Source organism: Excalfactoria chinensis, chromosome 14 (genome assembly GCF_039878825.1).
Source record: "Excalfactoria chinensis isolate bCotChi1 chromosome 14, bCotChi1.hap2, whole genome shotgun sequence".
In the NCBI taxonomy this organism is placed as follows: Eukaryota; Metazoa; Chordata; class Aves; order Galliformes; family Phasianidae; genus Excalfactoria; species Excalfactoria chinensis.
The window spans coordinates 4807098-4822950 of record NC_092838.1 but is presented as its reverse complement, the minus strand read 5'-3'; the positions used below and the strand labels follow the sequence as shown (position 1 = coordinate 4822950).

The 15853-nt window shown below is 38.3% G+C and overlaps 1 protein-coding gene across 3 annotated transcripts in view; it reads left to right on the top strand.

The window, feature by feature from the left end:
* Positions 1-14140, top strand: part of MYH11 (myosin heavy chain 11) — a 53208-nt gene extending 39068 nt beyond the window's left edge. For 2 of the 3 annotated variants that reach the window (XM_072349099.1, XM_072349098.1), the window contains 17 exons: positions 413-584; positions 1133-1345; positions 1773-1917; positions 2002-2208; positions 3309-3413; positions 3515-3667; positions 4042-4290; positions 4542-4754; positions 5435-5647; positions 6216-6377; positions 6532-6660; positions 7072-7160; positions 7404-7527; positions 7688-7896; positions 8589-8697; positions 9273-9445; positions 13456-14140. In XM_072349099.1, the coding sequence (XP_072205200.1) occupies positions 413-584; positions 1133-1345; positions 1773-1917; positions 2002-2208; positions 3309-3413; positions 3515-3667; positions 4042-4290; positions 4542-4754; positions 5435-5647; positions 6216-6377; positions 6532-6660; positions 7072-7160; positions 7404-7527; positions 7688-7896; positions 8589-8697; positions 9273-9445; positions 13456-13591 (2801 nt within the window). In that variant the 3' untranslated portion in view covers positions 13592-14140. Of the gene's footprint in view, positions 1-412; positions 585-1132; positions 1346-1772; positions 1918-2001; positions 2209-3308; positions 3414-3514; positions 3668-4041; positions 4291-4541; positions 4755-5434; positions 5648-6215; positions 6378-6531; positions 6661-7071; positions 7161-7403; positions 7528-7687; positions 7897-8588; positions 8698-9272; positions 9446-10521; positions 10554-13455 lie in introns of all 3 variants that reach the window. The other variant, XM_072349100.1, reaches the window with a different exon arrangement.
* The last annotated feature ends 1713 nt before the right edge of the window (positions 14141-15853 follow it).

The following is a 15853-nucleotide window of genomic DNA, read 5'->3' as shown; positions in this document are numbered from 1 at the left end:
TACATGTAAAAAATAAAAAACAATAAACCCCTAAAGGGCATGTGGAGCGAACTTCTAAAATCTGTGTTATCCACTTTCATATGCTGAAACCATTTTGTGAACAACAATCACAGAAACCCCAAGATGGATAAGCCATAGATAGCTTTTCTTTATATATATAAAGAGTAGAGAAGTGGAAGCTGGGGTGGAAAAAAAAAAACATTTCTGGAGAAAGAGAAATATATGGGGTTTTTTTAGTGGCTGGAAATAAGAGATGACAGCAAGGTATTGCACGTTGCTTCAGAAAGACAGTAACTTGCACTTAAATGTACAGCCTCACTGGAGACCAGAACATTTTTGCATCCAAGTTCAAGATCAGATGAGAGGTGCTTGCATTAACCCACTCTCATGACCCAAATCTTTACTTTTTCAGTGAGACTGAAAAAGGAAGAGAAGAGCAGACAAGAACTGGAGAAAACAAAGAGGAAGTTGGAAGGAGAATCAAGTGATCTGCATGAGCAGATTGCTGAGCTCCAGGCACAAATTGCTGAGCTGAAGGCGCAGCTAGCCAAAAAGGAGGAAGAGCTGCAGGCTGCTCTAGCCAGGTATTTGCTCCTGCATCTATGCATAAGTTAAAAATCCCAGGCTGAAACATATATCTCATTCCTTTCCAGACACCGAGTACATCCTGCCTGCCTTTCTGCTGAAGATATTTATACTATTGTTTTTTCATAAACAACTTAACCTTATGCCCAGACAGCAATGAAAACACTTCTTCCCAGTAGCCTGGGTAGCACTACCAAGTAAAGAATAAAAAGTAGCAACATTGTTGATAGGCAAATAGCAGAAATTACTTATGTGTCTGACTTTAATGCATTCCAGTCATTGTGTAACATTAGATATAACACAGTATAAACATATAGTATTCACAAATAATGTACAGTGTTTCACATACTGTCTTAATAGATAGAGAGAGATATCACAATACATAGATAAATCGCAGTTCCTACTGAAGTGATCATGTAAAACTAAACATTTCCAGTTTATTAAGATTAAAATTGCACCTTGAACGTAAACCTTTAATCTCTGTATGGCGACATCCTGGAAGTGAAATGATACTTTTTAATATAGAAAATTAATACTTTCTTTTTAGGCTTGAAGATGAAACTAGTCAGAAGAACAACGCCCTCAAGAAGATCCGAGAATTGGAAGCTCACATCTCTGATCTCCAGGAAGACTTGGAATCTGAGAAAGCTGCAAGAAACAAAGCAGAAAAACAGAAGAGAGACCTAGGTGAAGAGCTGGAGGCTCTTAAGACAGAGCTTGAAGATACTTTGGATACAACAGCCACCCAGCAAGAGCTCAGGTATGAAGACTTCGCCCACAGTTGGAACAATTCTAAACACTCATAGTGATGGTCTCCAACATATAGACAATCTAATTCAGGTTACCTAGATTTTTATTTTTTTTTTCCTGGAGTTAGGTATCTAGCTTTCTATCTTAGGCACCTTAATAATTCAGTCTTATACTTAATAGTCTAAATTCTTTTCCCCCGATGTTTCACACTTCAGGGACCACAGTTTTGTTAACTGATCTCAGTACAACTTCTTCTGATCTTGTCTGTCATATGTCCTGTGAGAACTACCTCACAGAATTCCTGTAAATTCATTTTTGCTTTGTCTCTCAACATGAATTATAACTAGACTAACTTTACAGCTATGTTGGAGTGCCATTTTCCCAGTGACTGGAACATTCTCATGTGCTCCTCTCCATTTATGTGCGTCTTCTTGCAGAGCAAAGCGTGAACAAGAGGTCACTGTGCTGAAGAGAGCTTTGGAGGAGGAGACTCGAACTCATGAAGCCCAAGTCCAGGAGATGAGACAAAAGCACACTCAAGCTGTGGAAGAACTAACAGAGCAGCTTGAGCAATTTAAGCGGGTAAATAGCAACTCACCCTATTGATAACCACCCACTAAGTAATATGAATTCCTTTTACAGGAAACTCTTTCTTCATGTTTGTAGGCTAAAGCAAACTTAGATAAGACCAAACAGACACTGGAAAAAGAGAATGCTGATCTGGCTAATGAAGTCAGGAGCCTGAATAATGTCAAACAAGACATAGAGCACAAAAAGAAGAAGCTGGAAGTACAGCTGCAAGATTTACAGTCTAAATACAGTGATGGAGAGCGTGTTCGGACAGAACTCAATGAAAAAGTTCACAAACTACAGGTAAGAGTGGGGTCTGAGCTTTTACTATGACACCTTGGACTTGAGTAGACCAGTTAGACTAAGTTCATCAGGAAGTACATCTGGAGGAATCCTTGCCCTATTGACTTCAGTTGTAATGCTCCTTTTTCTTTCTTTTCTTTTGGGGGGAGTGGGGAAGGGTTCGATTTTAAGGATCCTATTTCAGTTCCCACACTGTTAAACAATTATAACCACTCATGGAATTGAGAGCTATTAGTCTTAGGATTCCCTATGTTGTGTAATGCCACCACTGTTTCAATAACAGTGCTGCATATTTTACAAAGATCCTGTTAGTTTATTGCTGTGTGGTGGTGAATGTCAATAGAAATAAGGATTATGGAAATTGATTAAACAGTATTAAAGTCATAGGATGCATCCAGAAAAATGAAAGCAGGATTGGAATGCTCACTTATTTGTGAATTAGTTCCCAAACAGGGAATAACTAAAAATATTTTTAAGTAGCTCTTTGGTAGATTTGCAGTGCCCAGCAATACTGCTCAACCACAGTAACAAGTTTGTTCATAGCAGCAGTATGCTTCTCTCACTAATTTTAAGTTAATGGATAAATAAGAAAATATAACCAAAACATATCAGCTTCTCTCAAACCTGAGAAGCAAAAGGAAAATACAGGGAAATCCTTGTGCCCTTTTGTAATTCATTGGAATTTTCTGTTATTCACCCCAACAACTGAATTTCTAGAAATACTGTCTGTAGCTGTGGTATATAGAACATGTTAGTACTGTCTTATGAACAGAAACAGGCTATGATATATGGTAATAAAATGCCAAGGTAAACTCCAGACAGAAACAGTCCCTGTGTAGGGGGATTTTCTGTGTAGGATTTAATTCTGCAGAACTTAAAACCCACATATTGTCCAGAAGAATTGCTGCAATGTTTATGATTCTCCTATAAACTATAGATGAGCAAGAAACACTTTCAGTGCTCAAGATGTCTCAAAAAGCATAGCAGCATATTCAGAACCTGTTCAAACATTAAGACTTCAATCCAGAGCAAACTATAAGTGGGGGAAGTTGTTAAAGTTGTACAAAATAACTGAGTGTTTTCACTTTGATCTCTCACAGATTGAGGTTGAAAATGTTACCAGTTTGCTCAATGAAGCAGAAAGCAAGAACATCAAATTAACTAAAGATGTGGCAACCTTAGGATCTCAGCTACAAGACACACAGGTAAACTTGTATCTAGTAACAGCTCACTTACTATTTTAAGAAATATGCTATAAGAAGACTTCAGCTAATGACTGTCTTGCTGGTTGATGTGATTGCTGTAGGAGCTGCTTCAGGAAGAAACACGGCAGAAGTTGAATGTGTCTACAAAGCTTCGTCAGTTAGAGGATGATAAGAACAGCTTGCAGGAGCAGTTGGATGAAGAAGTAGAAGCAAAACAAAATCTGGAGAGACATATTTCTACGCTGACAATACAGGTATCAGTGCCATACCTAAATCATTAACTCTATCATCAAGTTTTGTCAGTAATTCCAGAGGCTTCAGACAGGTAGAACTATCCTAGCACAATATACAGATATTCAGGAACTCATGTTGTTAGCCCAGATGGCATCAATGGAGACAGAGGACTTCTAGTATCTTTAGCATAAGTATAAATTAAAGACGTCCCAAGGCAGTTTTTCACACTAGGCCTGTATGTGCATACTAGGTAGGTAGTCTGCCAAGTCAAATTAGAGGTAGTTTGCCTGAGTCAAATTAGAGGTTCTGTGGTCTCAGTTTTCTCCTAGTCCCCTTTTATGCCAAGCTTTGTAGTCACTGACATAAAGATTTCTTCTCTGAATTCAAATTTCAGCTCTCCGACTCTAAGAAGAAGCTACAAGAATTTACTGCTACAGTAGAAACTATGGAAGAAGGTAAAAAGAAACTACAGAGGGAAATTGAAAGTCTCACACAACAGTTTGAGGAAAAAGCTGCTTCTTATGACAAACTGGAAAAAACCAAGAACAGACTCCAGCAGGAGCTGGATGACCTGGTGGTGGACTTGGATAACCAGCGTCAACTGGTCTCCAACCTGGAGAAGAAGCAGAAGAAGTTTGATCAGGTGTGGATTTAAGATTTGCCTTTGCTGTGTTATCACCTGATTTCTCTGTGACTCACAGGGAATCACCTGAAAGATGATAGTAAAAGATAAAGCAGGATCAAAAAAAAAGCTAAACTTGAATGAAAAATACAATATAGCAGTTAATTTCTATTTATATGCGTTAATCAAAATGCAGATTTCTCTGTCATTATCAACTAACAGGGAAAAAAACCTTATACTAATATTACTATATGCATACTACCTTTTTATAGATGCTGGCTGAAGAGAAAAACATCTCTTCGAAATACGCAGATGAAAGGGACAGAGCAGAAGCTGAAGCTAGAGAAAAGGAAACAAAGGCTCTGTCCTTGGCCCGTGCACTTGAAGAGGCATTGGAAGCCAAAGAAGAACTGGAGAGAACAAACAAAATGTTGAAGGCTGAAATGGAAGATCTTGTTAGCTCCAAAGATGATGTTGGCAAGAATGTAAGTTTGGGGCTCAGAATGATTTCCACAATAACTTAAAACAGCAGCTCACAAACAGATAATTGTTTTCAGTGTGGGAAGTTTTCTGTAGCACACAAGTCCTTTCAGCAAGATCAGGTTTTTCTGCAGAACTCCAGGTTTATTCCATTTGCGTCCAAACCTTCAAGAGATTTGGCAAAGTAACTGTACATTATTTTTATTCTTAACATGGCTTCAAGCTGAAGATTGATTTCTAAGAATGAAAATTATTAATGACTTTCTAATTCATTTAGTAATTTAATAAATAACTTTCAAATGGTAAATTCTGCAAATTTCATCTTAATGATTATATTTGACTTCACTACTAGCTTAACATGTTAATTATATTAACATTAATATAGCTGCAGCAAATTCCCACTGTTACATTTCCAATCACTTCTTTTATTACAGTGATAATATCACTTCTAATACTAACTAAAATCAGTGATGATACTTGACTGATTAAAATCAGTATGTAATAAAATGTAAGGAATCTCAGGTTGTTTCAAGAGAGACTAATTATACAAAAATGCAATTAGCTCAAATTAGCTCACTTGCTGTCCACAGCTGATATTTTCAAATGTGCCTACATAGAAAATAAGCTGGGTTTAACCAGATTTATTTTTGTATAACAAATCTATAAATTTCTCACTGCTCAAAAGGTCCATGAATTGGAGAAGTCTAAACGGACACTTGAACAGCAAGTGGAAGAGATGAAGACACAATTAGAAGAGTTAGAGGATGAGTTACAGGCTGCTGAAGATGCCAAACTCAGGTTGGAAGTTAATATGCAAGCCATGAAAAGCCAGTTTGAAAGAGATTTACAAGCCAGAGATGAACAGAATGAGGAGAAGAAGAGACAACTCCTTAAACAGGTATCATTTAACTATTACAGACACAGTAACAAAAGAAAGAAAAACCTGGATGTCCCCAGCCTCATGCTATTACTAAAGAATTTTATATAGATAATGTTTTCTTCTTATTATAGTAAAGATAGCATAACAGTGTTATATTTAGCATTTCAGTAGCACAGTTGCTAAGAGATGTAGCAAGTCAACGCTACTGTTAATACAGTGTAACACATGTGAATTATTTTCCCTAGCACAGTAAATACTACTTTTCCTGTGTTCTCAGAGCAAGTGAAATAAGACAGCTTCTGATACATCTGCCTTCCTAAAGCACATGAAACAGATACCAAAGCATTGGAAAGGGAAACAGACAGGACAGAGCTTATTTGCACAGTAGTGTTGTTACAGCAAGGAGGAATCCCATAGTCATCTTCTTTCCACAAGTACAGACCCACATTGCTGGCTCCTTTGGAGAATCTTCAATTTTTGAACAAAACGGGAATGCATTTTAACTGCTAGTAATACCAAAATAGATACACAGAGTGTATAAGAGTATTCAAGGATGCTTTCTAAACATATCTTCTCTAATGATCAGCTCCATGAACATGAAACGGAACTGGAAGATGAGCGGAAGCAACGTGCCCTGGCAGCTGCAGCCAAAAAGAAGCTGGAGGTTGATGTCAAAGACCTAGAAAGCCAAGTTGATTCTGCTAACAAAGCTCGGGAAGAAGCCATCAAACAACTTCGCAAACTACAGGTATGTAAGACCCACAGATTCAGATTTTTCTATTGCTGCCTTTCGTACAGACATACCATGAAAGTTTGGTGACGTGCATACTTTACACTGAACTTTACACTGAAACTGTAGTAAAACTAGACAAAAATAAACTTCTGTTATTCTTTTCAACAAGGCTCAGATGAAGGACTACCAACGAGACCTGGATGATGCACGGGCCGCCAGAGAAGAAATATTTGCTACAGCCAGAGAAAATGAGAAGAAAGCCAAGAACCTGGAAGCTGACCTCATCCAGCTTCAAGAGGTAAAACAGAAAACTTCTAAGGCAGCATTACACAGAATATACATGATCCTCAGTAGCTAGACAAAACTGCATTAACATGATATAATAGCCAGAGATGGAAAATTAAAATTTGTAATAAGATTCATGCACTGCAGTGCAGTTGCTGGATATACATCTGAGCACAGCCAGGTATAGCTGGGAAAAAAAACACCTTGGAGGAAAGCATAATTCAGGTTTAAAGGGAAATGAACTCTACCATCCAATACAAGTTGTTTTAAGTAGCTATAAATTATTCCCTGGCATTTATGATTTAAGAGTTTATTCCATTAACCAGACAACCCAGCTTAAACCAGTTTTAGAGTTCACAGTTGTGTAACTTTGTCAGAACACTTGCTCCTTCCTTTACTATGCTGCCTTTTCCTTCACTCGTAGGATCTGGCTGCTGCAGAGAGAGCTCGCAAACAAGCAGATCTGGAGAAAGAAGAGATGGCAGAAGAACTTGCAAGTGCTACTTCTGGAAGGTAAGAATAAACTGGATTATTCACAGAGCTGTAAGCATACTGCTGAAAATTGCATGTATGCCAAGAGAAGGTATATTCCTGTCCCAACAGATATCCAGTCTTGACAATACAACATGTACACATCTGACTGGTTTCATTATCTGATTTTCTTTTCTTTATGAGTAATAGGTAGTTCCTAATAGCTTTAGACATGTTCAATTGGTTGGAGCCATAACTATACACTTCTCAAATTTAAACTTACAGAACGAGCCTACAGGACGAGAAACGGCGCCTAGAGGCAAGAATTGCCCAGCTGGAGGAAGAGCTAGATGAGGAGCATGGCAACATAGAGGCAATGGGTGATCGCATGAGGAAAGCAGTGCAGCAGGTAGAGTTCATTTCAGCACATGTGTCTCTTTGTTTGCATTCCAGTGAAAGTTATTTATGGCTTTGAAAATATATTTGGAGAACTGCCACCATGAACCACCACCTGTCATTACCCTGAAAGTACACAGCGTTTTTGACAGCATCCATTCTTGCCCTTGCAGGCAGAGCAACTCAACAATGAGCTGGCGACAGAACGAGCAACTGCACAGAAGAATGAAAATGCCAGGCAGCAACTGGAGAGGCAGAACAAAGAGCTGAGGAGTAAACTGCAAGAGATGGAGGGAGCTGTGAAGTCTAAATTCAAAAGCACAATTGCTGCTCTGGAGGCCAAAATTGCTTCTCTTGAGGAGCAATTGGAACAGGAGGCCAGGTACTTAGGTTTGCAGAGGGCATAGACACCCATTTACTGTTCTAGTTAATAAGACTAAGTAAACAAATGCATATATGATTTGTGTCATCAAGTTCTCAGTACCATTAATATTTGGTAAATGCTCTCCCCACAAAACTTTCCTTAGAGACACAGCCACTAATTGGAGTTGTTACAGATTCTGAGTAAAAACCATTTTATTGTTGAAAAGTTCTACTAGTACAGCAAAAATCCACCCCCCTGCTTTGCCACATGACCCTTGCAGATCCTCTGTTATACACTGTGCTGTTTGTAGGACTATTCCCAAAAGAAGTCAATTTGTGATTTAATCATAGAATCATAGAATCATAGAATTACTCAGGTTGGAAAAGACCTTGAAGATCATCAAGTCCAACCGCAGCCTAACCAGTAGCCTATCTCTTAAAAAAAAAAAAAAACAACCACAAAACAATACCACAACAACAAACCTCTTCTAAATCATATCCCTGAGTACCACATCCATTAGTAGATCTCCTTATCTGCTCAGGACCTTATCATGCAGCAAAAGCATATTGTTTTTTCTCATTGCTTTTTGTTTGTTTTTTTATACAGAAGTCCTTTACATTTTGTTTAGAATTCATCTATTACTTTCAGATAGGTCTTTACCATGTGATTCCTTGGTGCCACATTACCAAATGTTGCATTGTTGTTTGCAGAGACAAGCAGGCTGCAGCCAAGACATTACGCCAGAAGGACAAGAAACTGAAGGATGCATTGCTGCAGGTGGAGGACGAGAGAAAACAAGCAGAGCAATACAAAGATCAGGTATGAGTCTGCATCATAAGGGTCTTAGTCAGGGGCACAGACATTTTCGAGTTTTACTGAAAATTTTCAGGTTTCTACCTTTCCTAGGAAAGCAAGATTTCATGTTATGCCTCAAAGAAGGGTCCATGCTAGGACAGCCATAAAGCCTTTTGCTAAAAGATGTGACAATTTGATTTTTCTTTCATGCTGAGACAAGTGCCAAAGTACTAGTCCTTGTCAATAAACCTGCTGCAACAGTATGACTGTACACGTGATATATAGGACTCTGCACAACATCCCTTTTGGTACACAAATGGAGACCATGATCACATTTTGTACCCTATTGAGGGATTTAATTTTACATAACATTTATCAACCTGCAAAACAGAAATGCAGAGTCAGGACTGTGTAGCAAAATAAACAAGTTTGCATCAGGAAACTGAACTCCCACAAAGTAGTTATATTTATCTTTTTAGATTTTAGGTTTTGCCTTTGATAGAGGAGAAAACCCTCAATAGAAATATGAAATTCAAATGAAAATCTAAAGCTATCAAATGTATTTCAACTTGAAGAATTACTTTAATTTTTTCTTGCAGGCCGAAAAGGGCAACCTACGACTCAAGCAACTGAAAAGGCAGCTGGAGGAGGCTGAGGAAGAGTCTCAGCGTATCAACGCAAACCGCAGGAAGCTGCAGAGAGAGCTGGATGAAGCTACTGAGAGCAACGAGGCCCTGGGCCGGGAGGTTGCAGCACTGAAGAGCAAGCTAAGGTAGAGTGCCTCTGTTTGAGAAAAATTGAAATTTAGTATTAAACTAAAGAAGTGAAAAATAAAATAATCTAGTCAAGTAACAGACGTAGATAAGGTGTAACTTTGCAGTATTAGCTTGGCAAATGCAACAATAGGCCAAAGTTAGAAGGTGAAGTGCATATCGTGGACTGCAATAGTCTTGAGATTTTAGCTGTGAGATCAACAACTGTGACAACATTGCATAGGCCTTACTATTTTTCTATCTGAAACTCCTATTGGCATAAATAGGAACAAAATTAGGCTTGGTTGCTTTTGAAAATACTTCTATGGCTGTATTTATTTATTTCTACAGTTACAAATGGGTAGAAATGGTCATGCTTTTCATACTTAACACACATGCACAACTCATATGTAATGACTGTGATCAGTCTTGCACATCTTCACAGGCAGCAAAGGGCAAAGAACATTATACAACTCTCATTCAAAAGGTTCTGGACCTCACCTTTCCTTATATAGGGTCATCAGACCAAGGAAAGACCAAAATATTCTTTTGCATTTCCTTATTAAAACTGACTGGGAAAAAGATAAAGCCGTGATCAGTCAGATACATACCCGAGTTTTCCTGCACTTGTTGGGTCTGAAAACACTAAGCCACTGAAACACAGGCTGACGATTTATAGGAAATTTCTGTATCTGCTTCATCAAACTGTAGAATTCTACTTTCTACCTAAAAACAAAAAGCAATTCAAATGAAACTAAAGCACCTGCCTAGTTGTGTTCTTGCTGCTGTAGTTGAGTTTTGCCATTGACATGCATGCACCTTCAGATGTGGGTACTTACTTCAAAGCAAAGAGTTAGGGATGTGATAGCCTTTTCTATTAGCACCACCTTGGCTGGTACTCACTGCTGGCTGCGTTACAAAATAGCTGCTGCATCCAGCCCTATTTACATAGAATAGCAGATTACTTTTGTTTGACCTGAATGTACTGTAATTGGCAGTAATGTACTTTGTTTAATTATTTAAAAGTAATATACCTACCTCTGATCATGACAATGTGCTTAGTATAACTGCCCGGGATTCTTTATCTCTGTTTCAGAGGGACACAGGAACCTTCGCATGACTAAGCAGGTACCATGCCTTCAACTTTGCAGCTAGCTTGTGTTGTACAAATTCCATTTTCTTTGGCCCAAGTAAAAATTATGTGAGGTTTCTGCAAACTGTGAAGGCTTGGATATCTTGGCATTAAATTTTTTTTAAAGAGAGACAAATATTACAATAATCTAGCTACCATCAGCTGTTCATCAGTGATACAACTTTCTTACAAAGTAGGCTATGTACTGACGTAGACTTACCAGTGTTGTGTTCTCACTTTTTATGAGCTCTACCAACAGAGTACCCAGTAAAGTACTCTGACGTTTTCTGCATGTCAATTGTCTTTTTTTTTTTTTTTTTGCACCTGTTTACAGCCAAAGATGAAAAATTTGCAAATCAAATACACCATTAATTAGTAAAATTGATTAAAAGCACTAATGAACATGAAGTGTCACAGCATGTTAAGTGTTTCACGTTATTTCTTAAGCATATTGTAATGTTGACTCTAAGGTAAGACCCTACCTAATTCACGAGATTTTACAATACCTTGTTTGCATGTGGTTTATTACACATTTAAGCCATCCAATCGTGAATAAAAGGAAACTGTGCCTTTTGTTACATAGCACTCTGTGCCTGTGGTTGCTTACAAACAGCTATTACTAAGGCTTTTTAAACTATTTTGCAGACATTACCTTGCTTGTTTACAGCGCATTGCTTGTCTACTGCTACTGAAACATAAAGCACAGACACAGAAATTAACATGAACACTGTAATACAGCACAGCATTACATTACACTTCATCACATCCTCTAGAAGTAGAAGTAACACCTGCTGTTGCAAAAATTAAAGAGCTACTGCCTTGTAATATTTGTATATCTTCTATTTTACATATGCTGAATTTCACTGTGAATACACAAATATTTAAAGAAGCTGTCTTGTCCTTGCATGTGCCTTTTAGTCAGCCTAATTTTCCCAGAGCGTGATTCAAGCATCACTCCAGTAGCACTTGTTCAAAGGTAGACTAAATAGATGCTAAGCAAAACACTAATGCTTAGGGCTTGCCTCAGCTGTACGCATTACTCTAAAGGTACTGATGCAGATGATCACAAGAAAATTATCGAAGCCATAAACCTGTTTTAGACTAACAGACTTAAAAACTCTTTATGAATATCAATTGATATTTATGAATACCAATATCAATTTGATGAAAGTTCACTTTTTTATAGCCAAAACTGTACAGCAAGACTTGGTTACACTCTTTCTGTTACTCTCCACCAGTAACATGTCCTTTTATAGTTCTTCTGCAAACTACAAGAGTGTAAAAAGTCATCTGATAAATGCCTTGTATATAAGTTTAGATAGCAGAGCCCAAGGAGGGGATGGAGCTAAAGAGCTCTTCCTGGTGAAGACTGAGACCTTCATTGACAAGATCTATCAAATTTATTGATCTAACTAGAACTTAGTAACAAATATCTGCCATCATAAACTAGCAGATGCTGCTGGTTTACTCTGTCAAATGCAACAGAGTAGAAACATACCCTTATCTTAGAGTCTTCTAATACAAATCACAGAAGAAGTAGATCTTAAGTGTTATTATCCAGCTAGTTGCTTGCTCACACCAAAATTAAGTTACCATAAAGGGTTGGAAAAACAAAACATAAGCTACACATGTGCACAGTGTGTTCTACCTTGGAAACACAGGTTTGTACTCTAAAATAAATTAGTCCAGACAACATTCTTATCTAATTCCTACTATGGAAGATTGAACTTTGAACTTGAATAGCTGCTGCAGAAAGGACAAACCTGGCTTAGTCTTTTGCAAGGACAAGACAAGCCTTTAAATATTTACACATGATTGCTGTACCCAAAAGTGCAGAGTTGGATATATTTTAATACCAAATTAGTAATTTTGGCATAACATTCAGTGATCATGAATTTATTTTCTTGCTTATGTCTGTGGTCTCAAGCCTTTACAAAGGTTTGCTTAATTAGGAGCAAGTGAGAGGCCATGTTACAAAACTCCAATGTTTTGTAGCACGCAAGCAATGAAGGCCAAGATGAGATATACTCATCTTCTGCCTCACTTGCTCACACCTCCCAAAAATATTAACCTTGAGGACCAAAGTGTCCCTGGCTTGGGCTGTAGCTATGAAATCTATGGGGATGGGAGGGAAAAGGGGGTAACATGGGAAAAAAAAAAAAACACAACACATTTTCTGCAAGTTTTTCTATAAGACATTGTCTGAGATATAAGACATTGCTGAGTGTCAGCATACGAATTACAACAGTTCCAAAACACAGTGATGGCTTCCTCTCCCCATCATGGAAAAGGCTGGAGCTACTCACAGCCAAGAATGCCACAAATCACAGCACCTGTGGTACTCTGAGCAACACAGCCTGACTGTGGGATCAGGAAGCACCCACAGCACCGCTCCAATCTCTGGAGCCTTGCTAGTCTTCAGTAACTGGTGAACTTATTCAGAATGTAGGTCAAAGATTCAGCATGAGCTTTCTGTGTCTTGCTCATTTCTTGATCATTGAGAAAGGCAGGATCAGTACCCCACTGATGATATGGGGATAAGCAATTCCCTTTTCCCAGTCCCTTCTAAGCACACTCAGTTGTAGCCCCATAAGAAAAAAAAAATTAAAAAAATGGAAGGAAGAATAGGGCATTTGGAGCATATGAAACAATTTAGAATAGACTTCGAGGACAGGAACAGGAATCCCATCACAGTTCCAAGCAAGTGAAAATCTCTGCCTGTCCACATGTCAGCTTCAGATGCTACAGAGAAGTCAACTGTGTTAGGTGCCCAGAGCTCTTGGCTGTTTCAGTTTTATAAACCTCAGGCCCACAGGTACTATTACAAAACTCTATGCTTATTTGCAAGGGCTGTAAATGACCGAACATCTGATTTTATTTTTTATTCTCTTACTGCAGGAGGGGAAATGAACCAGTATCTTTTGCCCCACCACGTAGATCTGGAGGCAGAAGAGTAATTGAGAATGCAACAGATGGAGGTGAAGAAGAAATTGATGGAAGAGATGGAGATTTCAATGGAAAAGCCAGTGAATAAACACGCTTAAAATTGCACTGCAGCAAGGAAAGGGAGGATGATATTTAGCACTGTTTAAGTCTACTCTTAGTGTCAAGGTCACACACACCCACTCCTCTGATGATGAAAGCACAACTGCCTTGTCTCCAATGTATAGATTCATGTTAAAAATACTCCAGAACTCTTAGCTTGAAACGTTCTTGAAAAGTTTTGTTATAAATTCAGAGTAATTCATAAAGAATTTCCAGAGAGCGAGTTCCAGTAGTTCAGACAATTTAAATCTCAGTGAACTGAAGTTTACAAAGGATTTGTAAGACTGTTGCAAGGGAAAAAAAAGGCATTGGTCAGTTAATCTTTTCTTAAACTTTCATTTTGTCTTAAGTATTCAATATAGTATTTTTTTTTTTCCTGGTTACTACACCCCTGATGCACCATTCACAAGGTGGAAGTGCCTTTTTAATCACATACTGAAAAATAAAATATCATTTGTTCAAATTAAACCAACTGTTACAGTTTTATATGCACCATGGATGTGCTTACACACTAATAAAAGTCTATAAAAACCACTCCAATATTCTTGTGTGAAGGTGTCACTTGGATGCAATACAGCATACCACAAGGGAATGGGAGATGCAATACAACTTCTTTACAACTCAAATACCTTTCTGAGAACATCTACTGTAACTGCTAGAATGAAAAATTGGTATCTTCTAAGTGATTGCTTTTAAAAGAAGAGATGTACATTCAGCTGAAAAAAAAACAAACCCACAAAGTGTGTGAGGCAGGTTTAGCTATGACATGAAGACATGGTGCTGAGAAACTCTAGGATGTACCCAAGGATGGGCAACACCTACAACAGACTTGTAGTCTCCTAATACAGCATCCAGGAAGCAGATAGGACTCTAAATGCCTGTGTTTAGGTACCTGAACTCACATGTTTAGTCTGCATGCATAGGGTAGTTCTAACTAAAGCCTCTGAAAGCAGGCCTGGAAACAAATAGAAACAGCAGGCCACACTAGATGCACTGATGTAAGCCAAGCTGTTTGGTATTAAGGGATCAGCATGCAGTTAATTTTATTTTTAGATCACTCCAACAGGTCTGCAGTCCACTCCTGGTAAATGCCAGGACCTACCACCAATCCATGCAGCTCTAATACTCACAGACAGCAGCCAGCTTTATGGTCACACTGGGGCAGTAGAGAACCACACACTGTAAAGTCAGGAAGATTTACTCTGAACTGAGTACAGAGAGCTTCCCTGATATCTTACATTGTACTGCAGATTAACCTTAAAGCAGTGTGACTACAAGAAAAGTAAATCATGCAAAAGCGTCTATTCTGACCCATGATGATCACCTTCTAAAACCAATAATTATTCCGCAAGGCACAAAGATCATGAACATGACAGCTTCAGAACAGAAACCATTTAGTCAGCAGAATCAGACCCCAAATAATACTCTTTTTTGAGCAGATAGAAAATGAAGAGCTTAAATAAGAATCCATTCAGAGTGATTGGGATGACAAGCCGGTGAGGGGATAAAAGCTTTTGATTGTATAGTCAGCCTAGAAGTACAGCTGTCAACATGTTCAAGAACTGGCTATTAAGCTGGTAAGTCTGCATAGGTGCAAACACGGAGATGGAAGAAGTCAGACTTCAATTAAATGGTCTTAAGCACCGGTACTTTAATTAGAACTTGTAAATTGGACATCATGCCCTTCTGAAAGGACCACCTGGATAATTCACAAGCCTAACAGACCAGTGGTTAAAACACTACCTACCACCTGACTTTCTAAGTCTCTACCTTACATCATTGCTGACTCCCAGTCTGAACAGAAGTTAACCTGCTCACTAAGCAGGCAAATTCTGACAAGATCATACAGAAAACTCATCTTGAGTCATCAGGCTACGTGGTCCACTGAGTTCATGGGACAGCACAACTAACAAAGTAGCTCATGATTTAGCTCCTTATGGGTAATAAAAGAGTGCCAACTATGTCTGACAGAAGAAGGCCAAAAAACACTAAAACAGATTACAGGCTCAGTTCAAGATTTTAAGAGAGTAATGCCAAGTGCTGTCAAAATCCTAAAGGCATCATTAGCTATGGCAGTAACGCTCCTTAGAGTAGGAAACCACGAGAAGAAAAATGCAGAAAAATCTGCATATAGTTTCATCAAACAATGTCTCTTTAGGCTTCATTGATAAGAAGCAGCAAAGAAGCTGATGACAAATACTTATGTGGTAAGCATGACAACTTGCAAAAAAAACATTCAAAGTGAACAATT